This window comes from Gymnoscopelus braueri (genome assembly GCF_963280865.1).
Source record: "Gymnoscopelus braueri genome assembly, chromosome: 12".
Taxonomy (NCBI): Eukaryota; Metazoa; Chordata; class Actinopteri; order Myctophiformes; family Myctophidae; genus Gymnoscopelus; species Gymnoscopelus braueri.
The window spans coordinates 33,876,905-33,897,426 of record NC_137614.1 but is presented as its reverse complement, the minus strand read 5'-3'; the positions used below and the strand labels follow the sequence as shown (position 1 = coordinate 33,897,426).

General features: G+C 37.7%; 1 protein-coding gene across 1 annotated transcript; it reads right to left on the bottom strand.

Moving 5' to 3' along the window:
• Positions 1–53: 53 nt before the first annotated feature.
• Positions 54–19,617, bottom strand: LOC308096508 (uncharacterized protein). The gene is made up of 17 exons (XM_080443928.1): positions 19,525–19,617; positions 18,675–18,726; positions 18,352–18,440; positions 17,211–17,304; positions 14,608–14,737; positions 13,872–14,026; positions 12,896–12,983; positions 12,628–12,797; positions 12,488–12,519; positions 5,171–5,230; positions 4,139–4,232; positions 3,650–3,775; positions 3,078–3,233; positions 2,054–2,141; positions 1,708–1,936; positions 1,546–1,578; positions 54–1,451 (listed from the first exon to the last, which is right to left on the bottom strand). Exons 1-17 carry the CDS (start codon positions 19,525–19,527, stop codon positions 1,446–1,448), a joined length of 1,605 nt encoding a protein of 534 aa, XP_080300054.1. The 5' UTR covers positions 19,528–19,617; the 3' UTR covers positions 54–1,445.
• Positions 19,618–20,522: the final 905 nt, after the last annotated feature.

The following is a 20,522-nucleotide window of genomic DNA, read 5'->3' as shown; positions in this document are numbered from 1 at the left end:
TACATTTAGTTTATTAAGTCAAACTGTTAATTGGGTCAACATTGTGTTGCAGATTCTATAAGAATATCATGCATACAAAATACAGAAAGATAAAGGTGAAGGCCGGGTTAGATATATACCAGGCATAGGGTAAGGGGCATGGTGATAAGGTTACATAACTAGCAGTTACATCAAATCCAATTCACAGAATATAAACAGAGTAGGAAGAATAAATAACACAAAGGGGTGAAAGGTCAAGGTTTAGGGTGGGACATGGACCCACATTATGGTGAGGAAGGCTGAGGTTAACACTGGTTAGATACAAATGCTGGTTCTGGTAGGTGGTTAAGCATGATATATGATATAACGGCAGATATATTTAATGGTTGTGTGTGTTACCAGTGGTGGTGACGCATGCTATTGACATTTTGGGCAATTTACATAAAAAAATAAAGCTTAAAAATAAATGCATCCAACAGAGCATTTCATCTGACAAGCATTTTACAGAAAATAATCCTTTAGTAATCTGTATTGGTGCCAGGATTGACATTTTGGGTGGGCACGGAAAAGTGATGGGTGGGCTGACACAGGTCCCGATATCCATGCCTCAACACACACATGCATACATTGCACTGCTGTGGCGTAAAAAAGAGCCATGACACCTAGTGCAACTAGATGATCAAAAACAGCAGTGTCAGCACTTCTGCAGTGACGTTGAGCCAAAAACTGAAAAATCCATTAAAAAGAATGAAGGCACTGGAGCAACTCAGACAGTTGGAGTCCCTTTGTACTTTAAATCCATTCTTTTGACTCAGTTCTATTCCCCATCCCCACCAGTGTCATGACAATTTCAGTTACTATGAGACTTCCTGGAGTAAAAGCACTTTAAAAGACTTGCACTGATTAGTACCATGAGAAACTTGTAGCATATGATTAGATTAGAAGATGACCACAGGTTTCGCAATAACAAACAGCTATAAGGTGTATTCTGTATTCAATTTTGTATTTTAATGTTAATTTGAATAATCACACACACACTCAAACACACATGTATCCACATATAACACTTAATGGATCATGACTGATGTAAAAGTTAGTAACATTGGAAAAACTGTTATTCCATCTAGATCAACAATGGCAAGAATTTTGCAGGTTAAATATCAACATTGACAGCAATAGATAATCCTCTGAAGCTTGATACCTTTGAATCCAGGCTTGTTTTTTTGTCTCAAGAGCTCTGGAAGTTAGTATGCTAGACATGCTGTACTTAGTTATATCCATATGGAGTACTGTATGTATGTTGAGGACTGTTGAAGCATGGTGCTGTCATCAGCGTGGAACACAACTAAAACTACAAAGAAAATATGCCGGCATCCAACTTCTATTGAGTACTGGATTTTACAGCACATTTACAGTGTGGCGTTAGGAAGACATTTGTGCTTGTGGGTGTTGGAGATAAAGATGCTTTAAATCTGTGAAAAAATATATATTAGTTTTCTAGAGAGAAATCTTTCTTCATTCATTCTTTGGTCATTATATATTTACATGGGTTCAGTGACATCTTACCTGCATATTTGGTTGTGAGGGTTCCTGTGTGTCCTTGAAAATAGAAATACAATCCCAAATGGGGAGGAAACGTCATAAAAGAAAGCATTTTAAATATAAAGTTTGCCATCCATGTACTTGTAAGTCCTTGTAAATGTTAAATAGAAGTGTTGGAAAACAAACCTGTTGTGGAATCTTCTGTCTCCCTTCTGAATCTGCTGTACAATAACAAGCTTTCTTAGATTTGTACATATGCTGAAACCATACATATACGCCTATGGATGATGCTATAATCACCAGTGCCACCACAACAGTAACAACAACCATTGTTTTTGAATTTGAAGTCTCTTCACATGTAGAATCACTTGAATTATTTCCTGGTTCTATTAAATGAAATCCAAGAGATTCACAGCTGGGAAAACAGAGAAGAAACATTGTAATTGGTCCATGTACATTTTATACATTTGTGTGATGAAGATTAGAATTTTAAATGAGCTTTGGATTAGGCTCTTCTGTAAATTACACTTACTCTGTGTGTCGTCGACAAGTTGTAAATGTACCATTTGAATATGTATCACCAGTACAATCCATGCACACAGTATCTGTAGATGATGTCCCTGTACAAATATGACACACAATGAAACCAGAACAGTATTCCCAATCATGGCGTCACCATGTTACAACTGGGTAAAACAACAAAGATCACAATCATAACATAAGACAGAAAGGCAACATATTCAGCTTCATATTGGCAAAACGTTTCCAAAAACTGTAATGCATGGTGGGCATTTCAGGTAAAAAAAAAACTATAAAACAATAGGTTGTTAGGGATGACAGACTTCTTTAACATTATGTCATTCTATTATACAGTACACTGCCTACCAGGGGAAAACCTATACGTTTTAAGTTTTATTTTATTTTATATTATTGCGTAATAAAAAAGGTATGTATGTAAATATGTACATACATATTATTGCCTTATCCTCATTGCATTTAAAAAGAAACTCCATAAATAGAACATTGGAGGGTTTATAGCGGTTTATAGCTAAACATTTGCAGCCTTATGCAGTCATGGAGGATGCACGATTTCAGCATAATTAAGGTGAGCTGCTCAGCGTCCTCCCTCCGACATTTCAACAACAAGATAAACAACACATTATTATTGTAACTATGAACAGACATGACTAGGAATTGTCAAGTAAATACATTTTTTACATCATCACTTATAAACATTAGGGATTTGACACAAATTCAAAACATTATGTGTTTTTTGTTTTTTCAATTAATGCCAAAGATCCTGATTGGTCACATCCCTAATTAGAAGCAGAAGATAATTCCTCTTTAAAATCTCACAGTCTTTCAAATGCTTTTTATTTTATTTTTTAACTATACTTAGTTTTTGCTTGTGATACTATATGTTTTTATTTAAATTTCCCAAAACACAAGAGCTTTGGGATTTCCAGAAATGATTCCCAGGTCCTGATAAATCACACTGGCTTCTTAAATCCTGAATTATCCCTATCATGTATTTATTTATCTTAAATCAGACCAACCTCTTTGACTGACATATTGACCAGGTTTGCACGTGTCGTGTCTCTGTGCTTCAATACAACCATCCTCTCTTCTTTCTACACAGTAGAATCCCTCTAGTGGTTCACACACTGCATCTGATGTTGTTGTACAAGACCTCTTCACGTTCAAACCTGTACCTGTTAATTACATTGAATAGAAGTTACAGATTTTACCAGTATCGGTTAATTACATTGAATAGAAGTTACAGATTTTACAACAGTCTTTTGTTTACTAAGTTTTTATATTTTCCAGTCAAGTGTACGGCAGAAATTGATGAAGAGAACAAAAAACACAAAAGCCCGCTTGGTGACAATATTGATAACCAGAGACAAGACAAAGAAAGAAAAATGGAAATAAACAAAAAAGAACTCAAAGACATCTCAGTTAATAAAGTATTATATGTAGTAAGAGCTAGAATTCAATCGCTTTCATATATGTATGTAGAAATGCCCCGATTAATTTAGCACAAGACTTTGGAATGTTGTCCCTCTGAACAACCAGCTGTATAAGACCATTAGCATTCATAATAAGTTTATGTTAACAGAAAATATACCTGCATCACAGTTGGCACATGAGAAACATAGTTTAAGTCCACTAGGCTTATCTAGGAAGGTTCCTTCAATGCATGGTATGCAGGATGTACTGGAGAACTCTGTGCAATGTTTATAAACCCGGTTCCCTGTTGGACACAATGTACACATTTAATTTAACTTAATAGTTTATCAACTGCCTTTTTACATAACATCTTTAAACATAAAAATAACTTTTAATGATGATATAACATTTTAGTTCATTTTGTAGAACACATTTACAGAAGTCAAACCTAGGGGCGAGTGTAGTTCTTCTCACTACACTATTATATAGAAAACTGAAGTCAACATTTACGTTAACATGTAACAATACCATTTCCCATGGCAAAGGAATAGTAAAAACCTGAATTCCTACAATGACAGCAGATTCACAAAATAAGTAGTGTTGGATGTTTTCATGCTAAATATTGCCCCACAAATAAATATTTCTTAAAAATTCTGTTTGCTCTTACCTGAGGAACACATTGGGCAGCATTCATTTCCTATAATGTACTCTGCCGGGCGACAGGTGACAGCACATCCAACTCTGATAAGCATTATAAGAATCTACGAACAATGAAAATATGATACACGTTCAGTGATTCAATTTTGTGTCTTTAATAAAACCTCAGCAAAGATATGGTGTTAAAATATTTCAAAGCTAGAAATGTCAATCAACAAGGCTGCATCATAAAGTACTGGATATTTTGAATAAAAATAATATAAAGGTATATGTGAAGTTGTTTGTTGTAACATGTAGGACAAAGCACACAGAACAAAGCTAGACAGGGACAGAATTGTACTGACATACAGACTGATGTACATAACATGGATGGGCGTACTGACAGACCTTAATAGACAAAAGACATGGCCAAGCATTAATAGATATGGGACAAAGCTTCAGTATCTTTTACACTGTACTTACTGTGGAGGCACCATTGTAATACCCATTTGTGACACTAAGGGTCATGGTTGAGCCATGTAATGAACAGTGGAGATAGACAGTTTTCAATAGATAACTGAATTGTAATTATTTCCAACTGGTGATCATTTTACAGCACAGTGAGCTGTTTCTATTTATTTATTTTATAGTCCTGAGTATCAGCCCTTTCGTTTAATATATGGTTGGTTTCTATTGCTTGAAGTTGAATCTCATCAAAACTGTGAGCTGTAGTTATTTACAAATAATGTGTCAATATTATTTGAAGCAAAACCTTGATTAGATATTTCCAACTTCCATATGAAACAAGACATAAACTAACCACCACACTAAACAACAAATCTAGAAATAGTTGATTAATTTATTAATTTATTATGTGAAGTTGTGTGTGTGTGTGTGTGTGTATGTGTGTGTGTGTGTGTGTGTGTGTGTGTGTGTGTGTGTGTGTGTGTGTGTGTGTGTGTGTGTGTGTGTGTGTGTGTGTGTGTGTGTGTGTGTGTGTGTGTGTGTGTGTGTGTGTGTGTGTGTGTGTGTGAGATCAAGAGGGTTTCCACACCAATATTACCAATAACGCTCCAATCAGCCAAGGTTTTCTCAACATTTCATATGAGTTGTTAAATGACAACTAATGGCAACATCAAGTAGGGATCCAAAACACAGGTGGGATATCTGGAGAAAAACATAACATCCAAAACAATGTATTACCCCATGGTGTACATTCAGTGACGCATAAGTGCATGTCATTATATTTATTTTGCATTGCAATAATACACTGCATCCAATAAGGCTTATTACACAAAAACATCCAAATGAAAACATTATGTAAATTGCAGGGGGCAGGGGAACAGCGGAGGGATCTAGCCGCAAGCAACTTAGATTCTATAATACTATAATATCTGGCATAAGTTGCAATACCAACCCTTGAGTAGACAGCCCATTCATCCATTCAGAAAAGTCCTATCTGATTGTATTAAACAACGTTAAACTCACCAATATTGCAGCTGTACGGAAAGCTTGGGTTATATCCTCTTTGTATCTGTCAAGTTTTTTTTTCATAAAAATTCACCATAGACATGTTACAATGACACTTTCTGACAATAAATTCTGTACAGTGATTAAGTGTTCGAGTTTGGAAGCATTCATTTTCAATAACACATTAAACGCCAACATCCGGCTGCTTCCTGCGTTATGTGCAACAGGTGGTACGCAGGACCGTTGAGAAATTTTCAATGAGCGCTTCCAAACCTTGAACACTTGAAAAATAATCACTGCATGGAATTTATTGACAGAAAGTATCATCATAACATGTCTGCAGTGGATTTTAAATTTTTATGAAACAAAAACTACTACAAAGAGGATATAACCCAAGCTTTCTGAACAGCTGTAATATTGGTGAGTTGTTACGTGGTTTAATAAAATCAGATAGGACTTTTCTGAATGGATGAATGGGCTGTCAAGGGTTGGTATTACAACTTAGATGCCATCATGCCAGATCGCATTAAGCTGCATTATAGCATCTAAGTTGCTTGCAGTGAGGGAGTATAGGAGAGAGGAGATGGTAATGACCAGACTATGAATTGGTAAGTAACCTGAACTGAACTCTCCACATTATAGGGAAACACCAACCTGGACGTTGTGAACACTGCCATGCACCAGAAACAGTACAACATTCTTGTTAACTGCTGGAAATACAGAATAAAGTACATGATGGAGGGAGTTGAAAGCTGGACAAACAGGAGCAGGTTTCAAGGGTATTGTGGAAATAGACAAGGCAGGAACTATTTGATCACAGAACAAGACAGTTGTGTTAATGCAACAGTTCTGCCAGTACCGCCCCCACCAGTCAGTCTACCCATGTTATTAAGTATAGTGATTCGCGCCAAGCTGGGATCGAACCCCAGTCGCCCACTCTTGAGCAAACCGTCGCACAACCTACAGTGCCTGAGCTGAGCTCAATCGGCAGAGCTGTTGTGGCCATTTTACGGGGCACTACACTCGGATATCTCGTTTATTTTCACTATGGCATAATAGTTGAACTGTTGAAAGGCAGTTTGGTATAATGAAATAATAAAATAAAGTAAATATAATTTACGTGAGGCATGGTGTCGCCGTTGCGGACCCCAGCGACCTCAGCTTGAACCCTGTATAATGCATTATATTGCATTTGAAACCGAAAGTAAGCTAACCGCAAATATTGACCAGGAGAAAGTTTCAAACATTACTTTATCTGAATATCATTTTTGGGTTTGTATTCATCATCACACAAAAAAGGCTTATTTCAAACACATTGAGAAAATAAAGGTTTACCGTGGAAAAGGCATCAATGCGGTATATGGGTATATCGAGTTCTCACGATAAATAAATTGTTCTGGATCATCCGCCATTCTGGGTTGGATGTTGGATTGCGTCAGCCCTATGGTAGCTAATTGTGGGCATCCGGTCTGTGTCCGGAGCGGATACGGATATATACGTGCATGTATGTGTGGGTGCAAAATGCCGGATACGGTAGGCGGGTTCTAGACCGGATCAGGCTTTCCACCACCACGGAGGAGAAAACAGGCATTTCGGATTGTGCGCAAAGTCCCCTTTGGAAAAGGAGAGGTCTGGTGACGCGACGTCTCGTGAACATCATTGGTTATTTTCCTTGAATGGAAATACACACACACGCACACGCACGCGCGCGCACAAACACACACACACACACACACACACACACACACACACGCACGTGGCGCGCTCGTGCACACACACACGCAAGCACACACACACACACACACACACACACACACACACACACACACACACACACACACACACACACACACACACACACACACAATTAAGATATTCATTATTAGCCTTCGTAAACCATGTTTGACTCAGGGAAGCAAGTTGATTGGAAATATTATAAATAATAGTTCTTCCCAATAAAGCTATTACAAAGTAACAGCAAAAGCTTAAAAGTATCAAATAAATAGCAAATTAACTTTTTTTGTGTGAAAAGGTTAAAGCTCTAGGTAGTCATTGCTGCAGATTATATATTATATTTCAATAACAGGGGTCTCCCCATCTCTCCATCTCTTTAATAAACTCAAAATACATTTTCAGGTGGGTTGTCAATTTCAACCAATTTATCAGCTCCAATTATATAGTGTTCCAGTTCAAATTTTGTCTGCATATTTGTGGCATCCAATTGGCATCACTTCCAAGTTCATCCAGTTTATTCTGTATCCTGTATGAGTTCTCTCTCCTGCAATGAACATGTATTTTCTCTTTATTAAAGAGCTAGAGAGACGGGGAGACCCCTGTTACTGAACAAACACTTTTTTTTAGCAATGATTAATATCAGAATAGAGCTTTTTAACACTTAAAAAAAATATGTTTATACTTACTGCACCTTTAAAGGGACATTTCGCCGATTTTGCATCAAACCCCTATTATTATCTAGGTCTAGGACCCATAAACATGATCCTGGTGTGTTTTTTGTGTTTTATCTTTATTTTTAGATTTGTATCCATATCCTCAGAGACTATGAGTCATTTGACTCATAGTCTCTTTATCTCACCTTATTTCCTGACTACAATGTAGACCACACCCCCATGCAGCCTCCCCTCCCCACAAGGAAGGGCAGTGCCCCAAAGCATTATGGTCATTGTAGTAATGCAGCAGTTCAGTCAAACCCTAGTCAAACACACATACTTCTATATTTTTCTGGCCATAGGGTGCAAATTTCAAAATTTGCTACTGTTATCTACTAGAAATGCTCCTTTAATTGTTAAAACGTGAAAACATTACATATTACGAAGCAAATGTGAAAAGGGTTTATAGCTTTTATTTACTTATCTGCATAAAGTATACTAACTGTCTTTGCGTCTTCTTTACTAAGGGGAAGGCTTCAGTTCATTATGAACTTTCAAGAGCAGATGTTTTTCCTCCATCAGTTGCAGTGCCTGAAATTGAAATTATGCAGGTACCAGTGCATCATATTGTGCCCGTGGTTCACCACAGTGTGAATGCGCAAATGATGACACATTGAGATAATATCAGAAAGGGTGTTACACTCAACCACATGTATAATCTAGAGAGGGGTGCTCAGTGGAGAGAAAAACTCTTGATATAATACTCACACTGCTTTCGCGTCAAACTGTGTCTCTCCTCTCTTTCTCCATCTGTCTCTGTCTCTGTCTGTCTGTCTGTCTGTCTGTCTGTCTGTCTGTCTGTCTGTCTGTCTGTCTGTCTGTCTGTCTGTCTGTCTGTCTGTCTGTCTGTCTCTCACTCTCACTACACTGCACATGTAAACCATAGTTCACTACGCTATGTGCTTAAGTCTCATCTAGCTTACACAGTAAAATCTTCAGTGCTCATTTATCTATTTGTAACTCTGATTGATGGGTCTCCTTTTGTACCATTTTCTGATGGATCTAAAGTGAACCATTTTCCTTTTGTATGTGTTAATATGGTTAAAAGTGTCTGTGCCTCTCAGGCAACCTGCAATGTTGTTTTGGTCTGATGGGCTCCTTCTTCTATGTCAACAATATTAGATAGCAGGTTAACCTCATTACCACACTTGTTTGTTGTTTGTTGTTTGTTGTTATAAACATTGTGCATAAATGATACCACAACCTTGGTTGTCCAGGAAACGGAACCAGTCGAGACACAACTGACGGCTGACGGCTGACGTGATGACGAAAGGCGTAACCCCACGTTATGTGTATAAAACTCTGTATCTCTGTTTTAATGTCAGAAGAATATATCTGGAACCATACTTTTCCAACGCTTTTAAGATCTCTTCTCTGGAATAAACCCAAATACTATTATAATACGTTTCCTTCCTCCGTTTATTGATGTAATTAATTCACATCTGACCGATAGATATGGACCGGTATTTACTAGGGGAAAATAAAGCTATCACTGATATTCTACAAATGTTACCAAATGGAGCCTTTTACCATGACCTGTGAGTAGCCTATTTCAACTAATGGACATTTACATTCATTAAAGCAAATCATGGGGGAACCCCACTGCGTCTGTGAGACTGTGGGGGCATCACTAATTAATCACAAGTTCAAGCTCAATGGTCATTTGATGAAGGCGGCGAGACCTACAATGTAGGCGAAAAAGCTCAATCTGTGTTAAACAGTCTGTTAAACTCACCTTCATTGTGGCTTTTTAGCATTTGAAGCCTCAAAGTGCATTTGGTTTCCCATTGCATTCAATGAAAACTAAAAGAACATCTAAAAAAAGTTCATCTTAATATTTGCACTCTTTTACATTTGCACTCATTTACCATGTTTAATGTGCACCGAGTATAACATACTGTACATTTATTATAGTAGTCAGCCGTATACATGGGAGCCATGTGTGGACTGCTGTATGTGATTCAATCTAATGGAATCAGATGCTATTGAACCATTAGTTAATAAGGATTCATGTTGTATTGTCATAATTGCTATAATTATTCTCATTTAATTATGCATTGCAACATAGAATTTAATTTGCATTATCATTATGAAGAATATAAGAATACTTAATAATTTAGTAATTATGTAGTATTTATTTTATTTATCGTGCTCAGGAATGACAATTTCAGACAATGGAAATCCAATGAAAAACAGAGAATTAGCGTATCCATGCACATTTCAGTTGTCTTGAGTTACAATGACAATTTGCGGGAAATAAATCCATTGTGTTGACAGCTGTGGTTGCAGCCACAGCTGTCAACCCGCCTACCGTATATTGATGGATAAGATGATGGATAAAGTGATGTAGACTAACTGCTCGGTAAACAACAGTTCAGTACAGTGCAGACACTATCTGGCATGTGATATCTTTTTGCACTGCTGTATAAAATAATAAAATAATTCAGGCTACAAAGTGAAAAAGTTTGTATAACAAGTTGTGAAATTCAGTCTCACAATACATTGCGGTTTTGTAAGATCATGTGGCATCTTAGACTCTGCCAATTCATCTACAAGAACTGTATTATCTATATTTTTGATTAAAATATGACACCAGTAGCATACCAGGTCGCTTCTGTGTAACAGCATGTAATATACTTTCATTTCAGTTCCAATGTACAAAAACAAAGGGAAAAAAGAAAGTGAAAGTGAGTTCCTACTGGAACAGTCACATCTTGTACTTGACTAAGTTCAACCATAAACATGTTACTTAACTGAATGGTCCAAATTCATATGCCCTGTCTGCACAGATGTGGAACATTGAATTATAGCTATACTGTATGGTTCATGCTGAAACCTTTATCTACCTTCCACTGTTTAACCTGGTATGTATCACATGCTGGCTCCTCTGGGTGGCTCACACATTCATTCACCCCATCTCTTTCTTTCTCCTTTTTTTATCCACCTTTTTCTCTCTAACTGTCTCTATCATTGTCTTTCTTTGTCTAGAATTGATTTCAAAATCTTGCACGTTTACTTGAAACTATGTGTCCAAGATCTAGATAAGAAAATGCATTTATGGGCTGCTTCCATAAAAAGAAGAGGGGGAGGAAGAAGAAGGGTGGGGGGGGGCAAGTGGGAAGGAGATCAAACAAGAGAACAACAAAAAAGCCAAACAAGTTATCTACATATTTACACTAGTACCTGAGATAAAAAAATACGACGAAGGTGCCTGAGCATAGCAGCAATGTATACTGTGCATGATATACTTATGGACGTTAAGGTGCTTAGAGAAAAAAAAAAAAGCACAATAAAAGACAAAAAAAGTCAATGCGTTATACATGATTAAGGTGCAAAAAAGTCAGTGATGTTGCTGTTATGTGAATAATACTGGTCGCTGGCGCTGATATTACAAGTGAATCATTATCATAAGTTGTGAGCAGTAACTGCAGTTCATTGATGAGGTCACAAAAGACCAGCAGATTAACATCCCTTAGTATACGTCACAATGTCGAAGAGGTCCATGCCGAAGAGGTGCAAGGCCCCAAATTTGTTGCATCTTTAACCTGTCGGGTCAGGGGGCCGGTAAACTTGAAGCTGTAGGCTATGTATTTGAAGCTGGTGTTGATTCTGCAACACAGGATTTACTCTGCATCAGCATGCAACACGTACTGTATAATCCATTGAATTAAATAATTTAAATAATGAAGATAAAATGTATTAAAATGTTTATCAATCGATCATCTGTTTTGTAAAACTTTCATGTAGACGGAATCATTAATAAGCTAATAGATTGTTGGTTGAAGTGTATTTTCTATCGACCCAAAAAAACTATATTTACATTTAAGATCAAAGTAAACCAGTACACACCAGGAGTGTTCAGATCAATATTCATGTGAAACATGTTGTTATATACAAATTATTATATCTGAATTCAGCTAAAAGTTGATCTGAACTCTCCTTGTGTGCGCTGGATTACTTTGATCTTCAATGTTGCACTTTGATCTCTAGCTGCTCACTGGGTGAGAAACACAGCTGTGATGAGGGCACCCATATAAAACTATATTTACATTGACATTGTGACATGTTCAACAATTTTCAGCAACATTCTTCAGCAGTGTTTATCAAATGCAAGCCAAGTCAAACTGTCAATTTTATTGAATTTATAACACTTTATACAAGATAACTGGTAACACTTCCTATGAAAACTTTTATAGGAACTTTAATTTTTTTTATTTGTTCATAAATGTAATATAAGTGCCCTGAATAATAATAAGTAATATCCCTTTAATATGTCATTTGTGACTATTATGGACTATTTGAGTGATGGGGTTTACAGTATACTACTGGTGAGAGTGCAGTCAGATGCATATTAATGTGCCCCCCTGGAGTGAGGGTGGATATTTTCATAAAAGTTGCTCACCCCTGATGTACATGTAAGCTCTTGTAAACAGTGTTAAATAGAAGAGTATGTGAAAACAAACCTGTTGTGGAACCTTTATTCTCCTTCCCCTTCCTATAGAAAAACAATGAGAACCGTCAGTTTATTCAAATACAATGTCACAATTTTACAGAACGCATGACTGTCTATAAAAACATCAAGTTTTCCTAAATTTACGCTTACCTCTGTAGTAACATAATAACATGATAATAAGCAGCAGAATCACCATCAGAATAACAACAGTGACAACAATTGTTATTGTGATTGTTGTTGTTGTTGAATTAGAACCTTCTCCACATGTAGAATCACTTGAGTGGCTCCCTGGTTTTATTAGATGTCCAATAGATTCACAGCTGGAATAACAGAGAAGAAACATGTTAATTGGTTCATGTCTATTTTATGATTTTGTATGATGAAGGTTGGATTAGGCTCTTCTGTAAGTTACACTTACACTGTATGAAGTTGACAACTTGTAAATGTACCATTTGAATATGTATCCCCAGTACAGGCAGTACACACTGTATCTGTAGAGGATGTTCCTATACAAATATACATGACATACATTGAAACCAGATCAGTAGATCAGTCAATAGATTAAAGTACAATACAATCTATTTTGTATTCACGTTAGAGACCCTCCCCCCCAAAAAAACAACAACAACAACAACAACATGACAGAACTTCCAGTACATATTGCAGTTCACGTTTGGAAATTACTGTCCAAAAACTGCATTTTGAGACATTTATATTATCTGGGATTTTATTCCACAGCACCTACAGACTTTTGCCTGTTCTGTAACACAGCCTTTGGTCTATAACTGTTCAGCCATAGGTCTTACAATCAAAATATTATTTTCCATGGATTCCTGGATCGTGACATAACTCCCTGTATAGGCCACGCCCATTTCCACCTATCCAGATTGCCTGCAATTTTGCATTCTCTTCACAACACACTTTTGCTAGTACTCCTCCATCTTTTGTCCTAAACTCACACAAATCACTATTATCTCTGATGTCATGTGGTAATGTATCACACAGATTTTTCATATTCCATTCCGATGGCTATAATTGGCTCCCAAAGTTTACAGGAAGGGTCTATTTTACAAAGAAATGCTCAAAATCATGAAAGCATTATCCATTTGACTCCAAATTTGAATCACACATTGAGGGGTCTCTTAAAAAACAGAGCCAAAAGTGATTTCACTTAGACCTAGGGGGCGTCACAACTGCAACAAATGTCACTGTTTGTTACAGAAATATGATTTATTTAACCAAATTAGGTACAGATGATCTCAGGAGTCATGCAATGAGCATCAAACTGCTTTTTGATATTCCATACACTGTTTACTGTTATTGGCTTCAATTTCTTACATAAAAGACTGCCAGAAATACAAGCCCTTTTCTAGTTAATTTTAAATTAGGCCAACCTCTTTGGCTGATATATTGACCAGGTTTGCACGTGTCGTGTCTCTGTGCTTCAATACAACCATCGTCTCTTTTGTCTTCTACACAGTAGAATCCCTCTAGTGGTTCACAAACTGCATCTGATATGGTTGTACAAGGCCTCTTCACTTTCAAACCACCTGTTAATTACATTAAATAGAAGTTACTGATTTTACATCAGCACATGTTTACTGGATTTTTACATTTTAGGAGTACAGCATAAATTAATGATGAAAGGAAAAGAAAGAAAGAAAAGAAAAGAAAAGACAACAGAAACAGAGTCAACACAAATAAAGACTGGGGGCGCTCAGAGGAGTGCACTGCACATGGGTGGGTGGAACTCCATATTTGGGCAATATTGACTTGGAGGCCAGCTGTGTGGGATCTGAGGTTATAAATTCACAAAAAAAAAAAGATTTGAAAAATAGTGCTCTTGCAATATTAGCTGCAGACAGACACAAACAGACTTTTGGGGAGATACATAATCAGTGACATATAGACGAACATTCTTCTAGACGGCTCTCCCCTTAAGTACCACACTGTAGAAACATAAATATGAGCGAGGAACACGCCTGGGCATGCCTGCCATGATGCCCGCGGGGTTCAACAGAAGCTCATTTCACATGAATGCGCGCCCAGACTGGCACAGATTGCATTTTAGTCTACTGCTATAAGACCAGCTCAGCCAATTAGTATTAAACTTTAACATTCACAGAAAATGTACCTGTGTCACAGTTGGTACATGGAAAACATTGTGTACGCCCATTAGGCTGATCCAGGAAGGTTCCTTCAATGCACGGTATGCAGGAGGTACTGGAGAATTCTGTGCAGTGTTTGTGAACCCGGTTTCCTGTTGGACACAATGTACACCTTTCATTTGATAGTTTATCAACTTCCTTTTTTATTACTCAACTTTAAACACAAGTCCAGGGGTGAGGCGGAATACTTTGATAATATTTGGAATTCATCAATATCACTTCAGTTTAACCACTTAGAGACCCAGCTATACTTAGTAAAACGGACCTGAGTTGCTCTGTACTTGTACTTTCTTTTTCTATCTACACCAACCTCTTCACCAAAAATGGTTAAATTCGTATTTTTGGTGAATGTTCCCCCCCAGAAGGGGTTCAAGTGGTTAAATTCAATCCGCCCTAATGGAAACAGATATCTCTCAAGTTTTCCTCGTGACATACAGTATCTTAGTGGGGGAAGATTTACATATTTATGTAGTGTAATATATGACATGAATAAAAATGTTTTAGAACATAAACATAAAACATAAAAACATATATTTTTAGACCATCTTAGCTCTTGACTCTTTGCTGAGAAACAAAATGGTTATGTGGCTCTGAGGAGGACACTGTTAAGTGTCAGGGAGTGGACACCATACACCGGGGGAAACTCATGTTCTCACATTCATGGAGCTCTGGACAAAATGGTGCAGATGATAGCACCAAGCTATAGTTGGACTCAAGCCAAGGTTCTGATCGATGATGGTGAGACTTTGGGAGTTTGAGATACTTGTAGGTGTCGGTGATATCCTGGCCCCCTTTCTATTTATTGTGTCGATTGTGAGACTCGCAATCAGTGGCAGGGAGGAATACTCAGCTTGACTATGCAGATGACATTGCCCTAGTCTCGGACACAGCAGAGAAAAGAACGGAACTACTACTAGCAGTAAAAATGTGAGTGCAGGAAGATCGGCCTCAAGCTCAATGCACGCAAAAAGTAATGGCGTTCAACACAGATGACAGAACCATTGCTACTGCCAGCGGGATGGTCGAGGTAGTCATGGATTTCAAATATATATCTCAGTATTAAAAAAAAGAAAATCTCAGTATTAACGGGATCTGAAGGTCTGAGGGCACTTGCCTGGAATGCCTTGAACAGGATGAAGAAAGTGTGGAAATCTGAGATGGAAGATGACCTCAAGATGTGGCTGTTCATGGCTACAGAAGAATCAGTACTGCTCTATGAGGCCGAGACATAGACGCTCACAATGCAGCAATAAAAGGCCCTGCATGTCATCTACCCAAGAATGCTAAGAATGCTAAGAATGGCACATGACCTCACATGGGCCGACCACTTCAGAAATGTGCTATGGAGGTCTCCGTGGATCACGGACAGTATCAGGGAGAGAAAGATGAGGCTGGCTGAGTACTGTGTAAGGCACCCGGAACTGATGGCAAGCAAATTGACATTGTGCGAGCCAACCAAGTCACAGCTAGGAGGGGAAAGAGGCGCACGACCTACGTAGACACATTACGTCATGACAGAGGAGCTAGCAACACTGCAGAGCTCCGGACACTGGTGCTGGATAGGAGGGCTGCGATCTAGGAGTCCAGAGTTTGTGTCGGCTAGTTCGCACTCTCGCATCGCATTAAATAAATATACATAATATTTCTTTACATTTTCTCCCAATTTAGCCATTATGCCATATTCCCGTTTCCCCCCGGGAGGGTGTAGAAAACCATGTGTCTCCTCCGATACACATGATGTTGCCAGCTGCATCTTTTCACCAGACAGTGATTACTCCTTGTCTTGTTTTTTTCCCTTGTTGTTTCTTATGTACTGTATCTCTTTGACTATTCTCCCTGTTGTTGTATATTACGATTATTATTACTATTAATGATGCTACAATGTCTGAGGAACCAGAACAAAATAATTGTACTCCTATGTAAACAAGATGTAGGAGTTTCACATTATTCCATTCTGTTCCCTGCCCAGCTTCCCCCTCACTCAAAGGATTTGGCCCTAGTCCCCACGGTAGTGGGCCGCTCTCTCCAGCGTCCCCGCGCGGAACCAAATGGACCCGTGGTCCTGTACCCTTTTGCTCGTGGACTAACAAAAACAGCCAAAATGGCAGTAAATAGTAAATAATAAAAGTAATAATAAAATAGTTTATGAACTGAGCTAAATCAGTTTGTGTGCCTCAGTAAGGGCCTGTGTGCGTTGTCTTATCTTTTTCTGGGTCGCTGTTGGAGGCGGCACTGTGTGTGTGTGTATGAGGAGTCAAGTCAATAGTTTGTTTGGTGGCGACAACCACACTTTTTTTTTAATAGTTTGTTTGTCCCATATTTTGAGAGGACATTGAGCCCTCATTGGCTAAATGACCAGCCAATGAGGAAAAAGTCACGCAAAAGGACCAGCCAATGAGGAAAAAGTGACTACTAGCGAGTGTAGATATAGACCAGGTTTGGCAACCTGGTAAAAATAAACTGACTACCTGCAATGACAGTAGATACCCAGAACAGTGTTGGGCATTTTCATGCAAAATATTGCCCCCTAAAGAAACATCTCTTAAAAATGCAGTTTGTTCTTACCAGGGGAACACATTGGGCAGCATTCCTCCCCTATATTATACTCTGCACGGCGACACGTGATGGCATGTCCAACGTAGATATAGATAGTAAAAATCTATGAACAATGAAAATGAAAATGATAATCAGTTATTCGGTGATGATTATATGTACTTTATGAATCCCCAATTCAGGGAGGGACAGAGCAAGCCCTCTTTCCCAATGTTTCCCTCATTACATAACATGATATACAACTGCAAAAAACAACACACAAGTTTGAAATTACAGACAAGAAAATACATCGACTCACAGTCACAACCATTGTTGGTAAGTAACGAGACAAGTGATATAACAAATTAGGTTTTGAGTAATAATACAGTTACTTTTCCCCAAAAAGTATTTGTTACAATTTTCACGAGCCTTGGTGGAATTGAGGGTCGACTGTACATCCACTATTATATAAAATTGGCCTATAATGACACGCTCAAAATAGGGATGCCAGGTTGAAAGTGGTTAATATGGTTGCAGACAAGAAAACACGTGTCTATAACGTGTGTCACATGTAGATGGACGGGCTTCAATTGAGATTCACTCAGCGTTGATCTGAAATCAGATTAATCTGCAAAAGAATGTCAGAGTTGGGGGAAATTTGCATAAAAGACCTGCATTTGAGTTTTTTTTTAAACTATCTTCATATAATTGGTCCTCATTAATGCTCATTATAATGACCATTTTTGTCTACCTCATCTGTCTCTCAGAGGGCTGTGGACAGTTCAAAAACCTGCCTATGACATCATCAATGGAGAATCCAAGCTAATAGAACCTGCATGTTTTCTATTCTTGGAAAGTTTGCATGCTATAAAGGCATGCTACAATGGAAGCCATTGTTCTTGCGTTAATAAAAATCATAATAAAACATTTGAAATCTTGTTTGAAAAAAAGTCAGTCACATTGGCATGTATCAGAATACAATTAAGATAAACAGTCGATGTATTACTAAGTAGTGCTTTAATAATACAACCTTGTAGAAGTAAGTTATTAACTCTTTTCAAAGCTAATGTAGATGTAGATGCTAATGTAGGAATGCAGGTTTAAATCAAATTTCTTTGATGGTGCAATTGTTGAGCATGTACGTGTAGGTAAGTAAGCACAAAATAATATTCACCAGTAATCCAGTACTCCATTGTTTTCTTGGTTTCATTTTCATCATGGCAATATCAAGTAGGGATAAAATCCAAAACAAAGGCAGGATATCTGGAAAAAAATAATAACAGACGCTTAATTGTTGACAAAATAACTTCATCATCCCATTTCTGATATGGGAATAAGAAAATGAAAGTATATCCACTGACATAACTTTCACTTTTAGTTATAGCGTAGGCTGAACTAGAAAAGATTAGACTTAAACCAACCCATACACACAGAAAAGATACTGGAATGGTTTCAATTCTGTGTTTTTGTTTGTTTGTTTGTTTGTTTGTTTTATACCTTTGTAACTGAGATGTAGACCTCCATGCTCACTCCACTGTTTGTGGAATCTCTGTATGAATCATTCACAAATGAATATTATGTACAGGTTCGAGGTTTAAGGTTGAGGGTAAAAGGTTTCTTTGTGGGATTGGCTTTGAAAGATAGCCAACAGAAATGATAATGCTATATGAGAAGCTGATCAAAGGGCAGCGTATCTGATTATGAGAATATTGGAAAGTACCGATAGAGGTGTGGGCTCACTAAAATGAGTTGGGATTTCACACACAGTGGCTGAAGTAATACAGTAGCTATATGTATTGTCCTTATGTTGACATTCAGATTCAGAACATCTTTATTGGACAGGTACATTTTCACTTACAAGGAGTTGATCAGACTTAATAGTTACTTATTAACCAGAAATTAGTTTTTTGTAAATACTTTTTGCCACAGGTATGAAGGCACCTGCCTTCCCAGACATCTGTGCGCACGAAGTGGCAGTCATTTTATACATTAAGAAAATATGAGTATAAGTAATAGTAATCGAGGGATTACTATCATAACAGAACAGTCTGGAATATGGCAGGGCTATGGAATATGTTTTTTTTATGTTTATTTTTATTAGACAGCGACTGTTCTGTCTGTGGACCACATCAACACTCTAAAGTGAATGCAAGTGAAGAAATGCCTACTTGATTCACAGCTCACATAGCAATTCAAAGAGAAAGATTCTACTGAGGTTTAATTCTAGACTGTGGCTTTGGGTAATAAAATAACCATGGGTTGTGATCTAGGTTTCACCAGACAGTAGGCTACAGCGTCACATGACATTTGACTGTCATACACACATGCACAATCAGCATGTACTTACCATAAGTTCAGTACAGAAATGGAAGTGGAATCATTCCATTTATTTCGGTTCCGTGTTTATGGCTTTGACAAAGTTTTCCTTCCCAGATTCACATAGTCCGAGTTGTGGCCTCACCGTGCAGGTAACAATACTGTACAGTACAGCCACTCATGTTGACACTAATCATTTACAGACATTTTAATGTTGTGTCAATATAACTAGGAGAACAGGGAAAACTGTTGCGCCATTCTTTGTTCTTTGGTCAAGGTTGACTGCAGGTGCGGTGGTCTCAAAAACATAAAGGAAAACTGTCAGAAAAAGACTCGCTCCCTGCATAAAAATTAAGGAAAACTCCTTAGACAGACTTAAGAAAATATACTTTATTTATTTTATATATTGCTCATAGTGTGCTCGGTGCTCATTGTGATTTAAAAAGCAAACGTTTCAGTCCTGGGACCTTCGTCAGTGCTATAAGGCATATAATATATAATATAACTAGGAGGCCATCTTTTATTAGGACACACAAAGTCTAATGCAAAAAAAAACACATGAAGGGGAGGGGCTGAGAGAGACATCCATGTCAACAAAATCTACTTGAAAAAACACATTTCAACCTGACTCATTTACAAGAAAATTGATGGTTAATTGGCTGATGTTTTTTATTTATTTAGTCAGCCAATAAAACTAGTTCACCGTGAAATTTTTATTGTGTTGCTTGCAGCCTTCTTTGTGTGTGATTGATACAAGCAGCCAGTGAGCTATACAGTATGCTGCTGCTTATACTGTATAGCCTACTGTATATGTTTGTCACCCTCTGGTGTTATCTGTGCACAGGGTGCAGCTTTCCAGGAGGACAGCGTTCCAGGTGTGTGATAGTTGGTGAGCTCCCTCATCACATTTTACTGTCTGCTGGGATCTACTCACAACACCACTGATAACTCTTTTAACAACATCCTTTTGGTTTAACAAAATGGTTCAAATTCATATGACACTAGGTCAGTACTTTAGTTCCCTCTTTA

Bases quoted from the DNA above. Each gene is read 5' to 3' on its own strand.
- LOC308096508 (XM_080443928.1), bottom strand. The intron at 18,441-18,674 runs GTATAAAACAAA...ATTTTTTTCCAG, and splicing joins TCTACATCTCAGTTACAAAG to ATATCCTGCCTTTGTTTTGG. The intron at 2,142-3,077 runs GTTGGTCTGATT...ATATTTGTACAG, and splicing joins TCAATATGTCAGTCAAAGAG to GGACATCATCTACAGATACT.